Below are 21,382 nucleotides of genomic sequence, written 5' to 3'. Positions count from 1 at the left end.
AATATTCCCTCTCTTTCCCAAGAAAGGTACGGACACATTTTAAACGTTTTTCTAGTTTTCCCAATCTACCTTGGGTGGCACAAGCCCATGCCGAGGAGCAGTAGTTGAAATATGGCATGACAAGTGCATTAATTAAAAGGTTTTTTGTGTGAGGTGTTAAACAGGATGCAATGGTTCTAATTTTAGAATATTTAATTAGTATTTTTCTATTTATGTCATTAATGTGCTTTTCCCATTGCATTTTTTGATCAAATGTTACCCCAAGATATTTAACTTTTTCGCTCCTCTTCAAAGGAATACCCATATAGTTGATAGTTTTGTTCTCAACTTTTTTTAACTGGCTGTGGTTGCCGAAAAAGATTGTTTCAGTTTTGTCCGTATTATTAGTCATTTTGTTATTATTCAGCCAGAGGTCGACTTGCGAAAGTTCCAACTCGACCTGGGAGACAAGGGTATCCAAGTTTTTATGAGACGAAATAATTATTGTATCATCCGCATATAGATGGTGGTAGTTTGAATTGATGACAGATTTTAAGTCATCAATATACAAAAGAAAGAGCAGGGGCCCCAACACAGATCCCTGCGGCACCCCAAAAGCGTCTTCATGAAGCAGATCTGATCCTGTGTCGTTTACAAGAGTCAGCTGCATTCGGTCCGTTAAGTAGGACTCGAACCAATCAAAGGCAGCATCTCTGATGCCAAAACACCATAGTTTTTTTAACAAAATTTTATGATCAACAGTGTCAAAAGCTTTTTTAAGGTCAATGAGCACAGCACAAACAAAGTTATGTTGGTCGAGCTCAGTAAGAATAAAATCAGAGACATCGACTACTGCAGTTTCTGTGGAAAAGAGTTTTCGAAATCCGGACTGTCTGTCATTCAGGAAGTTGTGCTCAGAAATAAAATGAGACATTTGCTCATGCACTAACTTTTCAAAAATTTTCATAGGAATTGGCAAAATGGAGATAGGCCGATAATTAGTAGGATCTGTTTTATTGCCACTTTTAAAAATAGGCGAGACCCTTTTAGTCTTCCAACATTTAGGTACATAACCAGTAAATAAAGATTTGTTGAAAAGACTTGATAAATAAATACTTAAAACTGACGAACCTGCTTTTAGCAGTCGTGAACCAATTCCGTCCAAGCCTGTAGCTTTATTAAGTTTTAGTGATCTAATTATTTTTTCGACACTTTTGGTCTCAATACGAGCCCACCGAAAATCGTGTCCGCTAACACTAATTGTAAGAAAATGGTTGTGTTTAGTAATTCTAAATTAAGAAAAGTCAGTTCTTTTAGCATGCTGATTAAGGTTTTTGCCCACAATTTGAAACAAATTAAATTTACATTTTAAAAATAAGTAATTTCTGAACTTTATTTTCAGAATATTTGGAGAAAAAGAACTTCGCAAACCAAAAAAAACCCAGGAAAATGTTTAAAATTTTCAGGGTTAATAACGTTTGATGTGTTTTGTGGGAATATATATACTGGGAATCTTTAGTTTAAAGCTAGCATTAGCTAGCTACAGCAGCTAATAGCTAGTCACTTAAATATAAACTGGAGACTTAGCTAGGTATAAAGAACATGGCTACATATATATATATATATTCCTAGCTAGCTAGCTAGTTGTTGGTGGTGGTTGGCTTTTTATGATGCTAGCTATAAAACATGTCTGGCAACAATAATATAATCAAAACTGAAAATAAAACATGAAAAAACCTTACAGAACCTTGCTATGATTAATTTATAAAACCATGCTCTTCTTCAAATGTTTTTTTAAAGATTTATTTTGAATGAAAGAGTAGAGAATACTAAAAAAGAACAGCCATCTTTTTCGTAAACACAATTTCCGTTTTATGCTAGGAACTGCATTTAACAGTCCGTATGCTTTGTGAATATCTAATACCGTTTCATATGTAGCGATACCTATATATATATGCTAACATAAAGTTTTTTGGCATAAGGGTATATATATTTATATCGTTATTACCAGCGGGTTATATATTTACACCTTATGTGCGATTTCTATGCAGTACATCCCTAATTTTTTTAGTTAAATTTTAGCGTACGGCCACGTCATAAGAAAGTGACCCGTGATTTCCGTGTCGTGGACTCACAGTTTTACTCACGCAAGGGAATTAATATATAAGATGGCTTCTCGAGTGCTGCAGAAACTGCTGAACAACCATGGACAAACAATACTTTCACTTGTGTCGGTAAACGAACCAGCGCTGTGTAATGTTTTTCAGACAAGGGGCCTCAAAAATAAACTGCTTTTTAAGAAGAGTAAAAAAAGAAAAATGAAAGTGCGAGATGGAAAGGAATACACTGTTGATCATCTGTACTGGGATCGTTATTTTCAAGAAAATCCTGAAATATTGAGGGAACGAGAAGCAATGAATTTGAAAAGTACAAAAACAGCTGGAAAAAGGCCGCTTTCACCGAAAAAAATATTTGATACACTAACTACAAGTGATAGAAGGTAGCTATAGCTAGTATATCTATAATAGCTGGCTAGTTGAATTTCTTTCTTTACATTTTCAGATACCAGAGCAGAAGAGCTAAAAGAGCTTACCACTGAAAGTTAACAAATATTATCTGTAGCTTCCAAACCGTGGCTCTTCTCATTCTGGAAATTTTTCATAATTTTAGTCACTGCTATTTTTCTAATCACAATTAATATCATAGTTGACAAAGTGCTAGATCTATAGATGGGTACTAGATAGTGCCAGCATTGGGTTTGGATGCTTTGTTTTGATGCATATATATATACTGTGGATTTTATTAATTTTTTTGGGGTTGGTGTATTCCACAGGTCGCAGGTCACAGGTCAAATTATATATATATACCATATATTTTTAGCTTGCTTTAATTATTTTTTTAACATTCAACATTCATAGTTAGCCCTTTTCAGTGATGCAGCGCCATGAACGCATAAATTCTACCTGCGCACAAGGGTTCCAACTCATCGAAATCGCCGCAAAAATTACAGTGCCTATCAGACGACTTTAGGAGTTTTAAATAAAACCTTGTACCAGGATCATTTTAGTCTAACATAAGGGCAGGTAAGATGGTGCCGACTCGCCAGAAGCGCCGTATAAATGAGGGTGGCTGTGGGAGTTTTTTCGTTTTTTTAAAGGTTTTTCGTGTGTAGCCAGCCGAAAAAGCGTGGGCCCGCCCAAATTACAAGGAAGGTGATATTTTGTCGATGTACTATCAGTTTATTATACATGAAATTTTATTACAGCGCTTTATCGAATAAATGATATAAAAAACAGTTCCTTTCAGAACTTTTCCACTACCACTGCTCGACCATTACAAGAATAAATTATACATGGTAATAAATGTTAAAAAAAATGTTGTCTCTGGTTGATTCAGGTTTCTCAACACAAAAATTTAAGTTTGTATTTTATTTCCAAAATCATCCACAGGTACATGATGATATGAGAAAATAAATTAAAAAACAATTGCCAGTTTATCAGAAATACTTTTAACACCTATATGGTACTTCCAAAGCTTTGTTTGAAGGTGTTTGATAGTTATATTTAGTATTTTTTGTTTTACCCATCTTTTGTTTTGTTTGAAGTGACAATTTAACCTCGTCCCCAAGTCTGTATGATATATTCTCACATTAAACGCTGGTGAACAAATACCCTTTTACTGGACACAAGTTTGGGCGCAATAATTTGCTTTGTTTTATGGGATATAAACTTAACTCTTAACTCTTCTGTTTCTTATCCGTTTACATATTTTGTAGTTTTTTTCACTTAAAAAATAACATTTTTTAGAATGAGTGTTTTTTAAATTCAATCTCAACACTAAGGTTTATGTGGTGTTCACAGGTCTATTAAAAAAAGTCAAGGGGTATTATGTTCATATTTAGCCTAACTATTAAGATCCGAGTCCCCAACGCACTTTCAATGTCGCTATCAAATAAAAAATAAAAAATGGTTATAACGTCATCAACAACGGAAAGGACTCTAAACACGTTAATTTTCTAAAGAACCTGACTAAGTTGGATTGAGGACTAAGTTTGTTAAGAGACAGATGTTAAGGCAGTTTAGTAATTTTAATTCTAAAAGAAAGATTGTTAATAATTCTCTGTATTGGGTATTTTTAGTGGCACTGTATAACGAACCTAGAAATGACTAAAATTAGTTGCAATGTCATGTCACAATTTAAAGCATTCTAAAATTTTGACCTGTGATCTGTGCAGTAAACTTTGCATTTTTGCATTAAAAGTTTCATCTTCTCTATAGTTTTTAAGGTTTTCAATTTTTTTGACAAACAGCTCTTTCTCGCACGTAGCTTCTAAGTTTGTTTACCTTTTGTCAGTACAGACCATGGTTTTAAAAGGAGGATTAGATTATACATCATTGATTTTGGAAAATGCGTTTTGTACTAAATGCATCTACCATGAATAACACACTCTGTTTTACCAATTGTGTAGTGTATATAGTGATTTTTGGAAAACTACAAATTTTTTTGTTTTCTTCTTTTGCTTTATATTTTTAATATCAGAAGAATTTTTGCGAAATTGTGATGGGGAAAGACCTTTATTTATATCAGGAGGCTCCTGGTAAAAATATTAATAGCTAAAAATATTCATCATCATCATCATCATCATCATGTTATCATCATCACCATTCTCGGCTTAACGTCCGTTTTCCATGCTAGCATGGGTTGGACGGGGTATATTAATGACCCTCTTCCAATCTGATCTAGACTGTGTTAGATCTAAACTCAATTTCCTCTGTATCAAGTCTGTCTTTATAACCTTTGCAAATCTTTCTCGGTCTGCCTCTGGGCTTTGCCCCAGGAACTATAAAGTCTCTGCACTTTCTTACCCAATTATCCCCCTCCATTCTTTCCAAGTGCCCCAGCCAATTCAATCTTCTTATCTGGATAACATCTTTAATTTTACGGATACTTAGTCTGCTTCTTAGCTCATCTGAACTCTTTCTGTCTCTCAGACTGGCATTACACATCCACCTAACCATTCTCATATCATTCCTTTCTAAACGGTCAAGATCTTCCTGCTTCACTGCCCATGTCTCACTACTGTACAACATAACACTTCTTACACAGGCCTCATACAACCTACCTTTTAACTCAATTGATAAGACTCTGCTAGTCAACAAAGGAAGTAACTCTCTGAACTTTTTCCAAGCAGAACCTATCCTGCAAGTAACACTTCTTCCAACACCCCTTCACTGCCCAACATATCACCTAAGTACCAGAAGTTCTCAACTATCTCTAATGAGCCTCTGAAGCTGGAAATACTTTATTCTCTATAATCTCACCTTTGCAACGCTTGCATACAAACTGAATGTCAACTCTTAACCTTCCACCAATACTACTGCACTTCTTATGTACCCAATGCTTGCAAGTCTGACAAAAAATTGAGTTACTACCAACCCCTTTCCTGCAAACTCCACAAGGCCACTTTCCAACTACAAGGTCACACATGGCTACAATGTTACTATAAAAAATTTATTAAGAAAATGCGTTTTTGCATTAAAAGTTTCATCTTCTCTATAGTTTTTAAGGTTTTCAATTTTTTTGACAAACAGCTCTTTCTCGCACGTAGCTTCTAAGTTTGTTTACCTTTTGTCAGTACAGACCATGGTTTTAAAAGGAGGATTAGATTATACATCATTGATTTTGGAAAATGCGTTTTGTACTAAATGCATCTACCATGAATAACACACTCTGTTTTACCAATTGTGTAGTGTATATAGTGATTTTTGGAAAACTACAAATTTTTTTGTTTTCTTCTTTTGCTTTATATTTTTAATATCAGAAGAATTTTTGCGAAATTGTGATGGGGAAAGACCTTTATTTATATCAGGAGGCTCCTGGTAAAAATATTAATAGCTAAAAATATTCATCATCATCATCATCATCATCATGTTATCATCATCACCATTCTCGGCTTAACGTCCGTTTTCCATGCTAGCATGGGTTGGACGGGGTATATTAATGACCCTCTTCCAATCTGATCTAGACTGTGTTAGATCTAAACTCAATTTCCTCTGTATCAAGTCTGTCTTTATAACCTTTGCAAATCTTTCTCGGTCTGCCTCTGGGCTTTGCCCCAGGAACTATAAAGTCTCTGCACTTTCTTACCCAATTATCCCCCTCCATTCTTTCCAAGTGCCCCAGCCAATTCAATCTTCTTATCTGGATAACATCTTTAATTTTACGGATACTTAGTCTGCTTCTTAGCTCATCTGAACTCTTTCTGTCTCTCAGACTGGCATTACACATCCACCTAACCATTCTCATATCATTCCTTTCTAAACGGTCAAGATCTTCCTGCTTCACTGCCCATGTCTCACTACTGTACAACATAACACTTCTTACACAGGCCTCATACAACCTACCTTTTAACTCAATTGATAAGACTCTGCTAGTCAACAAAGGAAGTAACTCTCTGAACTTTTTCCAAGCAGAACCTATCCTGCAAGTAACACTTCTTCCAACACCCCTTCACTGCCCAACATATCACCTAAGTACCAGAAGTTCTCAACTATCTCTAATGAGCCTCTGAAGCTGGAAATACTTTATTCTCTATAATCTCACCTTTGCAACGCTTGCATACAAACTGAATGTCAACTCTTAACCTTCCACCAATACTACTGCACTTCTTATGTACCCAATGCTTGCAAGTCTGACAAAAAATTGAGTTACTACCAACCCCTTTCCTGCAAACTCCACAAGGCCACTTTCCAACTACAAGGTCACACATGGCTACAATGTTACTATAAAAAATTTATTAAGAAAATGCGTTCTAAACAATACCTTTAAAATAGATCAAGAGAAATAAAATATGCTGTCTATACCCCAGACATAAATTACTTTTGGTGAAGCAACTTACTACATCCAGCAGACTTCTAATTCTCATCACCAGTGGGCAATTGCCAAGGCAAATGCAAACTTGGTAAAGCTTCAACTTAGGTTCATAGAGGTTTATGTTGGCAGTTAGTTGCCGATGTGACAAAAAACAAATAAGAAAGGCTGTCTAGTATACTTATAAAGTCAAAAAAAAACACATTCAAAAAAATTCAACTACTTCCCAACCTTGCCATATTTTTTAACTTTTGTGTAAACAAATTGTAAGCCTGGTTTTGTGTTATGAAATGTATAAATCAGTGCAAATATGCCAGTATATCAAAATTTAACAAATTTGTATTTTATTATTTTAGACTGGCTTATGCTGCTGTTTTTTTTCTGGTTAGTGGATTCATAGCAATGAAAGTTACGTTTTCATAATACCATGTGTGTGATCACAAATGAAATTGGATGGTTCATTACCATAACAGCAGGAAAGATATGGTTATCATTTTCGAAAGATAACAAGAAGTGCATCGAGTACAGATGATATGAACTGTATAGTTTTGCAAAGTAGATGTTTTATTGTCATTAATTAATTTACTTTTATATGAAGTTATTTACCATAGTGCACATCAATAAATTGAGGATTGAAAGATGATGTAATACCTAATTTTATGTGTTATAATCCTACTTGATTAGACTGGGTTTCCACTGTTAGTTGACTGTATTGTAAATACAAAGAAAATGAAAACATATCTCAAGCATATAGTAAATAATACGGGAGACTCTAATTTATATTTTCAGTTAATACACACTTGCGTCACAGTGAAAATGCATGGACTGTTCCAAACCAAATTTTGAAACTTTATGTTGTGAAAGTAATCTCTACTTTATGAAAGAATCTTCAGTAAGATAAAGTGTTTCCAAGTTACGACAATTCTCAAAATTAGAAAACTTTAAATTATAAAAAGTTGCAAATTAATTAAAAAAGCAGCAACAGTTTGACGACTGTCAAGTTATCATCAGGAAAACTATTCTGCGTGATTTTTACTTGTTTTTAGAGTTTGCATTTCTCATATTGTGAATGTAGAAGCTTGATTATATAAATCATATAAATTTTACTCCTTTGATATTTGACTTTCAAATACAATACACTAAGTTCAAAGGTTATGAACCTATCCCTATATGGGCTTTTGAACGTTACATTGCCGTATAAAAACTGATCAATTGTTGATTTACTGACTGCACCTGATGTTCTTGTATCTCAACACAATCGGTTTGTTCATTTAGTAAATATTAAAGATGGTTATGATGACTGCTTAAAGTGTATTAATGATGGATAAACAAAATTGTAATGTGTTATAACATGAATACGCTTTTGTATGATTTTTCACTTGGTGGTTTCTAAAAATCCGAATCTAACAAGATTACTATGTAGATGAGTGGTTCCAGCACTACCGTTTCCAAAAAGTTATGTCAAGACAGAATCGATCAGTTCGTAATAGACCAACAAGTAACCAGACATCACAGTTTTCTTTTTCTGAACCTGTTTGGAGGGATGTTAATGTGATTAACTTTTGCAAGAATAATCATGTCATGTATATAATGAGAGGCATACCTGGATCTGGAAAGTCCACGTTAGCTCAAAGCATAAAAGAACAATATCCTGCGGGAAAGGCAGTTATCTGTTGTGCTGATGACTTCAGGTATATTTATGATATGTTCTCTTCTTGTTTATACTTGTACTTTCAATAACTTTTTTTCTAGGCAAGGTATAAGTTAGATATTTTATTGCTTTTTATTTTTTTTACTGTTAAGAGCTGGTGCGACAAGTTTTTTTTCCGTAATGAAACAAAAGTGGGATTTGTTTATAATTTGATAGGATCTGGTGGATAAAGTTTTGGAAATACACTTAAAACATAGATTTTTATAAGAAACATCTCCTCTGATCTAATTAAAGAAGCATAAAAAGCCAAAAAATTAAAAACATGATGTCAGCATTAATTTTTTGATGTTGAATCATTAATTCTATTTTGATGTGCTAAGTTTGTCCTTTTCTTTGGAAAAAAAATACGAACTTAAGCCCCCATTCACTCATTTAATTCAAACTTTATCAATGCATAGATATTATAAATTTGAATTGATTAACATAAAACTTAAAAGTAAACACTTGTTTACTCGTCCCAGGCCTCTTAATTTTTTGCTGACGACTCCATAGTTTTGATATGCATGCCGGTTTGCAATCAATTTTGTATCTTGATGTATGATTGTATATCCTGAGTTATTGGGAAATTTAAGAGGCCTAGGACAAGCAAACAAGTGTCATTTTAGCAAAAAAAATTATTTTAATCAATTTAACTATATCTATACATTTATCACTTGGCAGGTCTAAAATTGCTGAAAATGTCAAAATTTGTTATTACTTAAATATGACATAATTTATGCAGCATAATTAAATCTGAAATCAATTTTACCAATTTTTTTTATTTTTAAATTATTCCTTGGTCGGTGTGATGATTATATGGGCCTAGGTCGTCTAGAAATACTGGACTCAGGGCATGTCTGGTCATAATGATATATGCGACCACTATTTTCAGTTAAAAATTTGTTTTTTGTAGATATAATGAGTCTGGACAGTATGTATGGAGTCAAGACACACTTCGTGAATCTCACAGTTTATGTGAAAATAAAGCTGATGTAAATTGTCGAAACGGAACTAATGTTATCATTATAGGTATGTATAGTTCTCTTTTAGTCGTATCTATTTTTTTGTATTTACTGAGTTTCCTTAAAAAGTGTTATGTCCCTACTCGGAACGAGTTGCTCTTCTAATATATATAATATTTGATGTTAACCTTTTTTGTACGGAAGAGTCGTGCAATTTTGAAAAGGTAAGTTTTGCTGCGTCGGCCACCGTGCGAGTCTGCTCTGAGAAAAACTAACCTAAAGTGCCCAAAAGTCACTAGTTTTTTATATACAGCCTTTTCAAAACGAACACCACCCACCTAGCGGTTGGCAGGTAAGGAAAGGGTTAAGTAAGACTATATTCTCTACTTCATACTTCAAAATTGCTTCATTCTCCAAAATTAGTAGCTTTTTTATTTGTTATTTTTATGACTGTGTTTGTCACTGATATAATATTTTTCTTGCCATAATATTGTTGGTTTTAATATTAATTTTCTTTTTTGTTAATGATGTTAATAGGGTAAAGTACCCTGTTTTTACATTCTTTATTCTGGGCCGTTCTTAAGTAATTATTGGTTTCTGGCTCGTAGTTTTGTGGTAGATCGTACTTCTCTTCATCATATAAAAAAATATTATTTTACTGTAATTTTTGATCTTCTTTCAACCCTTGCTTTACTGTTTTCGCTAGGTTTAACATAAGACATCCTGGTTGCAATATATCTCGGAAGGTTTGTTTCACATCTGGCTTTAGTAGGTTATTTTTAAGAATGATTAATGCTCTGAAAGCTGAGCGCTTCATAACAGTCGCAGCAAACATCGGTGCCATCTTTACTAACGTAAAACACGCCAATATATATAAACAAATATGGTAGCCACTCGTAGTGCGCAGTCGAGGCGTACTCTGTTGTTTTGATTATTAATTATTTATTATAGTCGATAGTGCCCGTGGAAAAATCCACTGAGGCAAGATAAAAATAAAAAGGAAGCGTCATTTAAATTTTGATGACATCAGCAACCCATCTGCAAAAAAAATTAGAACCTGGTTTTTACGTTGTCTCTATTGTGTAGAGCTTAAAGCGCTGATCAAGAAAATGTATGTAATCACGTGCTTTTGATGAATGGTTAATGAGATATAAGGGTTTAAAAATTTTGCTGACGCCATCAAGGTCCCTAATAAAACAACAACAAAATTTTCTTTCAAAATTTGTGTACCCGTTGCCTTCATCTTATAGATCTCGAAACGCTGATCAAGAAAATGTATAGGACCATGTATCTTTGACAAATGGTTGCCGAGATATTAAGGTTTAAATATTTATTGATGACGTCATCAACCCGTCCATTCCGAAACGGATTTGGGGACCCATGTTTTGGTCCTAAGTGGTCCCTAGTTACCCACGCGGTGAAAAATCATTGACGCACCACCTCGTTTCCAAGTTATTTAGCCTCAAAATTTTAGGTGCGCTTCAGTAATTTAGTATCTCCTATAATAATACGGAGTGTTTGTGACGGTCATAGTGGATATCGTCATTTTCCTTTAAAGTCGTCGAAATTTCCTTTGAAGTTCCCGAAAAAAGTATGTCTCAAATGTTAAATTTTATGACGTTACGGTGCGACGTCAATAACACTACTTTAACGTCAATATCCTATATTAAATTAATGAAGCCGTTACTGTGCACTTAAAACTTTGAGGCCAAATAACATGGAAACGAGGTGGTGATTCTTCACCGCGTGGGTAACTAGGGACCACCTAGGACCTAGGACCAATTTGGGTAATTTTCCCAAACCTGGGTCCCCGAATGACGTCATCAAAAAACCTTTAAACCCTAATATCTCTGCATCCGTTTGTCAAAAGTACACCAAGGCAACAGCCATACAAGTTTCTGAAAAAAAATTTTTGTGTTCTGACAGGTCTCTGCTGACGTCAGCTAAATTTAAATGACGGTTGTTTTTCTCTGTTATCTTGCCTAAGTGAATTTTTCCACTGGCCTTATCGACTAGTAGGATATTAACGTTAAAGTAGTGTTATTGACGTCGCGCCATAACGTCAGAAAATTTAACATATTAGACATAAGTTTTTCATCCACTTTGCCTGTTACAAACAGACACCGTCTCTGTATTATTATAAGAGATCGTTTTGTTACCATTATTTATTTATCGCCTTGTTTTTAGTTGCCCTGTAAAAACACGTACTGGTACCTTCAAATACGTGTTGTTAAGAGGAACAAATTTTCAAATGATGTTTTCAAAGGTGTCCTTGGAAATACAGGCAGTTTTGTTGCACAATACGATATGGTCTTCAAACCTTATACTTTTTATTCCTCATATCGTATAACTATTTCATTGTAAGTATGCACGAACGCAATGACGAAGTATTTCCAAATTAATATTTCAGATAGGGAAAACATGGAAAAGGACGTTAATTCTGTAAATATTGGAGATTGTTTTTTCTTTTCCTTAACGTTTGTTAGCTTGTTTACGAGCTGTTTTTTTAACATCTTATTCTCTTTTTAGACAATACCAACATAAGGAAGCGTGACATGATGAAATATTTCCAAATGGCTCACAGCTACGCCTACATAGTAACTGTTGTTGCAACCACTGAACGACGGCTCCATGTACTGGCTAATCGAAATCAACATAATGTCCCCAGACATCAGATTGCGAAAATGATCAATGAATTTGAAAATATCATCGCTTATTATTACGCATGGAAAATCGGTAGAAAAGAAACCAGTGACATCAAGAAGATGGTCAAACGAATTTTAAGAAGTTGCCTTAACGCACCTATGTTTCAACAGTTTCTTGGAAATGGGAGATATGTTCAAATTAACCAGATTTACTCTACGTATCATTCAAAAACGTTTTCTTCGAATGCAGACACGTCTCATGTGACCACGTGTTATACGAACGAAGGAATAATACCAAACGCACAGGTTTATGCGTTTTCACACACAGTGATGAAGTCGCTAGGGTGTGTTCATCAGCTTAATATCATTGGTTTGTGCGTTACATCAAAATGTTTGTTGGCTAGGGTGTTGCTGACGGAAGAACAGAAAAGGTATTGGGGTCGAGATGATTCAATGGATGAAGATAAAAATGCTTTGTGTGTCGAACTAAAAGATGACGTCGGTTTGATTGGTGCTTTTCAAAGGTTGGGCGTCGGCCATGTCGCGGAGAAAATCTCAGGGTTTATCCAAAACATGGACGGGTGCTTTCTTTTGCCGAATTTCGGTATCGGTTGTACTGCTCATATTACTATTGGTGTTACTGGTAACACAAAGCCAGTGGTCGCTAAAAACGACCTAAAACAGATTGTTTTGTTAGAGCTCAATGAAAAACCAAGAGCGGAATGGAAACTAAAAACTTGTCTATTGCGTTGTTATGGTGATGATATTTGGGTGGTGTATTTTAAGAAACCTTTCATTGTTGCAGGAATGTTTACAGGCGTGTTTTGTCAACGCTGAAAGATGGTATGTTTATATATCTTTTCTGCTTAAAAAACTGTGACAGTTTATTTCCTGTAGGAACCGAGAATTAGTTTTGCATTGTAAGCTGATTGTAACTGAAGCTTACAAGACTTGCGTCACACTTTTCAGTTAGATAACAAGCTAAACTCTTATACGCCCAGAATCACTACAATACTCAGTGGTTCGGGATTTCTCGTATTAATATGTAAGTTCTCACGATACAACTGAAAAATGGGGTTTACCAACAAACCGGGTGAAATTGCTAGCGGTTATTAAGAAACGTGTTCTACTGTAAGAATTTTTTTCCTGAAATTTTGCTCAAAATTAGCTCGGGTATGAACTGATTCGAAGTATTTTAACAAAAATATTTAACTTAAAGCACAAAATACGAAGTGCTTCCTGTTGGCGAAGCTTTTAAGAGATTGCAGAGTAGAAAGCGGTGTGTGGTTGTTTTAAAATTTTAACTGTATATTTTTGCAAATTTTTTTGTCATTTTTGTCACTAATATCTGGTTTAAATTTGAGGAAAAATGTCAGCGTCAGAAAATGACGATGCTGAACGAGTAAATCCATTTAAGTTTTCCTTGACTACGCATTTTTATAATATTTGCTGTGGAGATAAAATCATTTTCATCTTTAGTTTTGTGTACTATGAAGATTTAATATCGTTTTGATATTTCGTTTTATGTGCTATGGAGATTAAATATCATTTTCATGTTTCGTTTTGTGTATTATGGAGATAAAATATCGTTTTGATATTTCGTTTTTTGTGCTATGGAGATAAAATATCGTTTTTAGATTTCGTTTTATGTATTATGGAGATAAAGTATCATTTTCATGCTTCGTTTTATTATGCTATAATAGTCTATATGCACAAAAAAAATTTGCATATAATTGATTTTCTGAAGTACACGATTTTAAATGGTTTCATAAACTTGTTTGTTTGAGTACGTCTCTTAAAATTTTAAAAATATTCAGTTTTTACAATAACAAGAAAAGTTTAGCAGTTTTATGAGATTTAAATATTTCGTTCATTTTAATTTATTTATTTTACAAAATGTCATTTTAATAGTAAGCGCATCTCGTTGCTGATATTTCTTGATAAATTTCACCTGTTATTTTATCTCCAAGTTCGATGTCCACTTTGTAAGACCAATGTAGAAAAAGTCTACCAGAATTACCGATTGTTCTACAAATTTAATTTATAAACCGAAAGTTTTTTTGGATTGAATAGCTAACTGGCATCGTATTATGGCGGTAATTTATTTTGATGCAAGCTGGTTTTACAAAATTTCAGACTTGGAAATTTTTTGTATTAATTGTTTTGCGTGTATATACTGTGTAAAAAGTAGATTTAGATATTTTAGTATTAGATAAAATTATTTTATGGATGTATATCGACGGATATAGTAAAAAGATGTGATAATAATTAATGTTGGTTTTTGACTTGTGACGAAAGTCGAGCCAATAGCGGTGGAAAAGTTTTTGATCACTGAGGACAAAAACATTAACCCAAATCATCTTAATATATTGACTGTAAATAACAAAAAAATTCGCTACATATTTGAATACCCACCATTTATTCGATAAAGTACTTTGCTTTTAACTCAAACTTTCTAATAAAATAAACTTCTAACCTTTTAAACTAGCTAGCTAGCTATATCCTTTAAAATTTGCATAGAAATATACAAGTTTATTGTACATAAAGTCAGTCTATGCAACAACGATGACTTTAAAATCTTTTTTTCTTAAGGCTAGTGACATAGCATTTTTACCACGGCGTCTCGTGTTGTCTTTGCTCCCTCCTCTAAACAAACTTTCAATTTACTAACATTTAATACATTTTACAGACCGTAGATTTTTTTACCGCCAAAAATAATACTGAAGAAAATTATTTTTTTTTTTGAAAATAAAAGTAAAGTAGCAAATTTATTATAAAAATAATTATTTATAAATAGGTCGTTTAGACGTCTATCTGGTCCTAAAGTGTGTATAATTTCTTGCACCTTGACCTTTTGAGTGGTCCGTTTATTACACGCCAATTGCGGGGGATTGAGGTTATGAAATCGTTTCGTCGTAGCCCTATAAATATGCACCCGCCGTCTAATCAATTATTTAAAAAACCATTTATTTTTTTAAAAAAAAAGCAAATAAAATTCTGAATTTTATGGTTACTCTTCGAGACTATAAGGTGTAGCCTGTGAACGTTTAGTCACGCTGAACTAGCTGGCCCTGTTTTGTGTTGATACGAGTTATTAACAAGGACTACGCGGGATTTTTTGCCACTTAATCTAGAGGATAAAATTAGCAGTATTTTATTTTTACATCAAGTTACATTACAATTGTATCCCTTCTTTAAAAATTCTCTATGGAAAAAAACGTGTCTCGGACATTAATGAAAATATTTCAATATAACTGAGTACAAATTTCAACTGATTCTTCAACCCAATAAGTTTTGTGCACTCAGTCCTGGAAACGAGGTTACTACTTTTATTTAGATATAATTATAAATCACAAATTTGGTCTCTAATTGCGTGAAAAATTCGGAATTTGTTGATTTTTGAAATGCAACCAATCCAGGTTACTAAGATAAACAGCATTACCAGAATGTCCCAGCATTTATGGGAGCTATTCTCACCAGTAACATCTGTTCAGCCTCGCGCCGATAAATTTCTTCAGATTCAAGAAGATATTTTTGAACCGTATCATATGAGCACACTTGGATGCTGGGAATCATTGTCTTCCTGGTTTATTTTGATTATAACATTACGTTCGCGAGGAGCTGGAGGGGTGTTCGAATGCTCTGTATCTAAGGACGGAGGTATTGGTGAGCGACCGTAACCACTATCTTTTGAATCATCTGATTGGATGCTAGCAGGTTTGTCATTTTGGCGTATTAAACCCAAGAGTGTGTGTTTGTTGTTTAAAAGCACCATGGATCGACTTTTGGCGGGAATTTTCATTTGTGTTCTTGCAACGTTGTAATACTGCTGGAAGCTAGATCCAATCACTGACGTTGTCATTGACAAAATGAGTATGCCGATCAAAGCTGCGAGAGCTCCAAATATTCGACCGGGTGTTGATTCTGGTGTGACTCTGCCATATCCAACAGTTGTCATGGTTATCACACTCCACCAAATGGACGTGGGTATGTCTTTAAAATCTATTTTGCTTTTTTCTCCACCAAAATAATACTCCGTATAATACACAATACTTGAAAATATAACAGCTGGAACGCAGAGGATTAGGAACAAAATGAAAAGCTGGTTCATACTTGCTTGTAAGGTCTTTCCAAGTATGTGCAGATCATAAAGCAACATAAAAAATCGAAAGATGCGAACATATCGAACCATGTTTAAGATCATAATCAACTCGGTTCGACTTGAAAATATCAGCAAATAAACTGGAATAACAGCCATCAGATCTACCCAGTTTGAAGGTTGTTTCATGAAAGTTTGTTTGTAAGGACAAAACATGAATCTGATGACAATTTCCATAGTGAACCAAATTGTCAACACAATCTCAAAAAATCCCACTACTGTTAATGGATGGTTATAAACTGTGATGCATTTTGAAGAAGTTGCTATAATGGAACGACCTTATTATATTAGGAATTTCTTTAGCAATATTTTGGTTGAAGCCTACTTCCTGTCGCACTTTCATTGGATAGATCCACTTTAATTAAGAAATATGTTTTGCTAGCTCAAATGTTTAAGGATTTATCCCAGACAAGAGGAGGAAAGCTACTCCATTCCCGCCCGCATGAAACTTCACAACAAATTTTTATGAGAAAAATACAGAGAGTGATATCATCCTACCATTTTGTGTGCTGTTGTCCGTAGCTGTCTCATTGTATAGATCTTGTATTGTGCATGAAGGAAATATGGCGTCAACAGTCATCATAGAATAAGTGACAATTGACAAAACGATAAAGCCAATTGATATATACGCAAAAATCTAAAAAAAATTGTTTTTTAGCATTTTCGTGCCCAATATTCTTTAAGAATTTTTTTTAGGAGCTTTGGAAAGGAGAATAGATTCTTTTGCATTCTCATTCCTGGAAACGAGGTTACTACTTTTATGTAGGTATTTTTAAATAAAAAACTACTCAACTGGGCACTGGCTCTTAACAACCTGTCTCATTCTGCACGTAAAACATCTGTAGCCTCCTGTTACGTTAGATCACACAAACAACAAACCTTTCACAGTTCCTCCGCCCAATCGCTATACCATGCGGATAAAATACATCTCCATATCAATAATGCTAGCGCCCCTGTGATCGGGGTTTTGCCACAGCTACATGCTGCTTGTCAGTCAGCTTGCTATTTTGTGTTACGGGTGCACGAAGGGTTAATGACTAGCTATTTAGTAAGTATCCTGTACACCACAAATTAACACGGCTCTTGAAAGAAATAGTTTATTAGTGGATAGTAAATGCGATTTAGCTTTTAAAACGGATAAATTAGTTGTCACGTTCAATGTAGTCTAAATTATTTGAAAGACGTAGAAATTTAACACAGACGGGAAGGTAATGCATCAGTTTAGGGTTTTTTTAAGTTTTAGGATGGAACTGGAGGCTACCATTTTGACTATGCTGTGACAGATGACTTTAAGTCGGTATAGATGATTGCCAGCCAGAGTAGTAAACGAGCTAGAAAATTTAGATTCTAATACAAATAGAAAACTTTCTCGAATTTTTCAAATAATAGGAAAGTGAATTATTCTATACCTTTCCACCTTTTGAAGAATGGGGTTCATCTAATGCTTCCCAGATAATTCTCTGATATCGATTCCATTTATTTTTTACCGATACTATATCACTGTTCTTTTTCTTTTCTGCTGGTTCTTCTGGATGGGTAATACTGTTTGATCGTGTGATCCGAAAAAGTTTTAAATTTTCTTGGATTTCCCGATGTTTTGTGTAATTTGGCCAACAGCATGCTAAAAATATTTCGACGAGCTTTTGAAAAAGTTTTAAAAGGTTACAGCAAGCTTAGGAACGTGTAAATAATTTATCCTTCGAACGAAAAATATGTCTACTAGTTAAAATTTTTTATTACAATCAACATTTTTTCTTTTTTTTTTTACATACACTTAGATAATAATCCTTTTCAGAAGGCATCTTATCAGTTTTTCAGATGTGATATATGGCAGAGACTTTTAGGAATAGTGCATTAAAAAGTGTTAATTACTCTGTATTCACTTCAGAGGCCCTGATACCATTTATGTTCCACTATAAAATTTAGTCAGGGTAAATTGATCAATATAGACAGTTGACCAATTGTTCTGTTTAACTGAAATTCGACCCCTTTTTCCCAACAAGCTATTTTGTAATCGTTTTCATAGTAAAAAACGTTCACAGTGTGTCTTGTAGAGTATGAGGATTACCTTCCATCTGTGTTTCATCGATTCCCCAAAAATGCAACTCTGCTTGAAACATTGGTCCACAAACATCTCGCGGACAATGCAGTTTTCCAGTTTGAAAATAGTTCAAAACTTGTGAAAAAACTCCTGGATGTCTGTCGAAGAAATAAACATCCGTTGTTGGATCATAGTCTAAATTTCCTTTACAATCTTCACTTATTATCCAGGCTAGTGGTGAATCTGGAACATTCTTTAATGTGCTGACATAAGGGGAATGCTTCTCTCCTCCCACGTTTAAATGGATCCTTTTTTGAGTGTTCTGTATGTGTGTACCTCTTGGTTGCAAGGAACTAACTCTCGAGTGTAATCTGTTCATGATTTCACATCGTTCAGACAAAGGTCAAAATAATTCTTCTTTTAAAAATTGAAATGTCCTGAAGTTCAAGCAAGCTGAAGCAATCAGAGTAAAAAATATCTCAAAAAAACATCTGCGTTTGAAAAAAAGTCTCTCCTTCCTTGATGTTTTAAGATAGTAGATGCGTTTTACTTTTTTTAAATTATGTTACTATTGTGTTAAAAAAATGTGTTTGGAATAAAAACTGGTCAATTTCCGTTAAGACACATGGTCTCCATCGCTGATAAGAAAAAGAATCTTTAAAAAAGATATTTAAGATAAGTCCTTATAAACCGTATTAAAACAACAACAACGGGGGAGAATCAACAGTAAAATGATATGCAGCTGATACTGAAATGAATTATGCTAGAACAAGAAAACAATGGTTTAAATAAATAAGTAAACCAAATTCACTCCTTTGTACACTTTCGTACACAAAAGTAATCCCTTGGCAGTAAAATGCAGCAACACAGGGCAGTAACGCAGGGCGACGATAGAGCGCCACAGGAAAATGATTCCCCTTGAAGTCATTTTGTGACAGGATGAGATTTTTTTTACTATATCAAAACGAAATTTAGTTGTAAAGAATTCACGCTACCCTAAATTGAATTTGTGAAAATGTTTGCAAGAAAGAATACACCAATTCCATATAATAAGAGACCGCGTTAATAAAAGAAGCTGGGACGAGTTTAGGGTAAACAAAACTAACCGAAGTTAGTTTTACAAGAAGGAAGAAGAAAAGAAAGTTGTAATTGGAGATTTTTTGAGGACGGATTTGGTGCAGATAACTATGGAGTTTGAAATGAAAGAGAAGATGAAGGTAGACCAATTAAAGAAGTATTTGAGGTTGAGAGGTCCGAAGGTTAGCGGGAGAAAATACGTAAATAATCGAAAGGTCTTTCAAGTACGGCGAAGAAGGACTATAATCCCTTGGATGTGTCATTTAAACCTTTAGAGTTTTGCGATGTAGCTGATGCACTTGAAAAGGTTGTTCCAAACAGCACTCTTTCAACGGCTGTTCCGAAACCAGAAAAAGATTTCATGCGTGGATTGTTACTAGCAAATTACCGAACCCCGAGACCATTGTTAGTTTAAGAGACATAGCTAAAAGTCCTTTACCCAGGTAATTATTAACTTCCTGCTTGTCAATACAAGCAAGACATGGCTCTGTCCTTTCTTGTCTGCAATATTGCTGGTCTCCCTGACTTAACTGATCAGATATGCCAGGTGACAAGGTACGCTTTTGGCCTTTTAGGACGTGGCTGGTACTGCTGTTAAAAAGGAGTTCTCTTCGAGGAACAGGATCTTTAAAATCATACCCAAGCCAATTTTTAATGGTGGATACGGATTACTACAGGTTGGTTCTGCATCCCCAAAATGCTCACTACGAACCCTGTCACTTGGATGTGGATTCTATGAAGATTAAATGTCTTTTTCTTTTTCCGTACCCATTCCAAACAATTATCTAAATAACGATTGGTACCGGGAAAACAAAACAGGCGATATGGTGGTGGTTGACAGGAGGCACAAGTTCCTTTAACTTGAGGCTGGCTATTATGCTCTGTGCAAATACTTTTTCTCCACTTTTCCAATTTCTTTGTGTTATTCCTAAACCCAACAACAGCACAATTAGCAGGACCCATCTCTATAAAAACTACAAAGTCACTCTTCCATAAGCTGAAACATTAAGTTATGTGTAAAATAAAATTCATTTTAAGTTGTGAGAAAATACACCACTGAACTGACATCAACTAGAATATACGCGCATATAAAATTCGTGTGTACACAATTGGGAATCTGGGGATTAAAATATATCTCCGAGATTCTCTGCTATGAAACAGCAGAAAGTATGCGTATTTACTAAAAGTAAATTATGGTATTTTTCTTTTTTCTTTTTATTTTATAAAATCCATTTAAATAATAAATGTTTTTTTTTTACATAAAGAAATATTATATTTTATGACTTGGGTTATGACTTACCGTCATCCAAAGCGTCATGTTGAAAACAACCTTAAAAAAACAAATTTTATATTTATGAAATAACTAAACCTGCTGAAAGATGGAGAGAAATTTTATTTGCAAGATAAGACAGTAAGAACATGTCACAGTAGGTTGATCATAGAAAAATGGCGTTATTTTTTGGCTGCTTGAAAATATTTCGTTTGGCCATTTTAATATTTTTCATTCATTGCACACAGGAAGATAACTGTACATGCTTTTTCAGAAATAAGCTATGTTTGGTTAGCACTGGTGGCAACAATAATGATTCTTTTGCTGAAAACAGAACAGAGGTAACGAACATTCCTGCGAATAGTGAAGATCTCAAACTGCCATCTAAAGGTAACGCAAGTAATACAAACAGCTGTCTTATTGTGCAGGAAGGAGATTCAGAAAAGATTCCGTCTTCAAGATGAAAACACTAACAGGAGAACTACTGGAGTAGGGATGATAGCAGGGATACTTGCGTTCCTGATCATCTTTGGGAGGGGGGAGAGAGTCTTCGAATTAAGAATTAAAAGAAGTTCGATCTCTAGCTTATTCATATTTGGGTAAAAAAATTCTTAGAAGAAAAGTGTCGCTACTTTTCTCTAATTTTCGTCGGGTGACGAAAACATTCTCCACGGAACTTTTTCCAGATA

The 21,382-nt window shown here is 34.3% G+C and overlaps 2 protein-coding genes across 2 annotated transcripts; one reads left to right on the top strand and one right to left on the bottom strand.

Moving 5' to 3' along the window:
* Positions 1-1,975: 1,975 nt before the first annotated feature.
* Positions 1,976-14,418, top strand: LOC130641066 (2',3'-cyclic-nucleotide 3'-phosphodiesterase-like). Its single transcript, XM_057447711.1, has 4 exons — positions 1,976-2,479; positions 7,206-8,540; positions 9,453-9,568; positions 12,031-14,418. The coding sequence occupies exons 2-4, from the start codon at positions 8,308-8,310 to the stop codon at positions 12,981-12,983; spliced, it is 1,302 nt and encodes a 433-aa protein (XP_057303694.1). The 5' UTR covers positions 1,976-2,479; positions 7,206-8,307; the 3' UTR covers positions 12,984-14,418.
* Positions 14,419-15,284: 866 nt separating this feature from the next.
* Positions 15,285-18,817, bottom strand: LOC130641065 (potassium voltage-gated channel subfamily C member 1-like). The gene is made up of 4 exons (XM_057447710.1): positions 18,374-18,817; positions 17,715-17,926; positions 16,804-16,942; positions 15,285-16,568 (listed from the first exon to the last, which is right to left on the bottom strand). The coding sequence occupies exons 1-4, from the start codon at positions 18,723-18,725 to the stop codon at positions 15,691-15,693; spliced, it is 1,581 nt and encodes a 526-aa protein (XP_057303693.1). The 5' UTR covers positions 18,726-18,817; the 3' UTR covers positions 15,285-15,690.
* Between the last annotated feature and the right edge of the window lie 2,565 nt (positions 18,818-21,382).

Source organism: Hydractinia symbiolongicarpus, chromosome 4 (genome assembly GCF_029227915.1).
Source record: "Hydractinia symbiolongicarpus strain clone_291-10 chromosome 4, HSymV2.1, whole genome shotgun sequence".
Classification (NCBI taxonomy): Eukaryota; Metazoa; Cnidaria; class Hydrozoa; order Anthoathecata; family Hydractiniidae; genus Hydractinia; species Hydractinia symbiolongicarpus.
The sequence above is the reverse complement of the archived record's forward strand: the minus strand, read 5'-3'. Positions and strand labels throughout refer to the sequence as shown.

Excerpts from the sequence above, each read along its gene's own strand:
- LOC130641066 (XM_057447711.1), top strand. The coding sequence starts at position 8,308 with ATGTCAAGACAGAATCGATCAGTTCGTAATAGACCAACAAGTAACCAG. Across the intron at positions 8,541-9,452 it reads TGTTGTGCTGATGACTTCAG|ATATAATGAGTCTGGACAGT; the intron begins GTATATTTATGA and ends TGTTTTTTGTAG. Across the intron at positions 9,569-12,030 it reads AACTAATGTTATCATTATAG|ACAATACCAACATAAGGAAG; the intron begins GTATGTATAGTT and ends TTCTCTTTTTAG.
- LOC130641065 (XM_057447710.1), bottom strand. The coding sequence starts at position 18,725 with ATGAACAGATTACACTCGAGAGTTAGTTCCTTGCAACCAAGAGGTACA. Across the intron at positions 17,927-18,373 it reads CGATGAAACACAGATGGAAG|CATGCTGTTGGCCAAATTAC; the intron begins GTAATCCTCATA and ends AAATATTTTTAG. Across the intron at positions 16,569-16,803 it reads GGACAACAGCACACAAAATG|CAACTTCTTCAAAATGCATC; the intron begins GTAGGATGATAT and ends GTTCCATTATAG.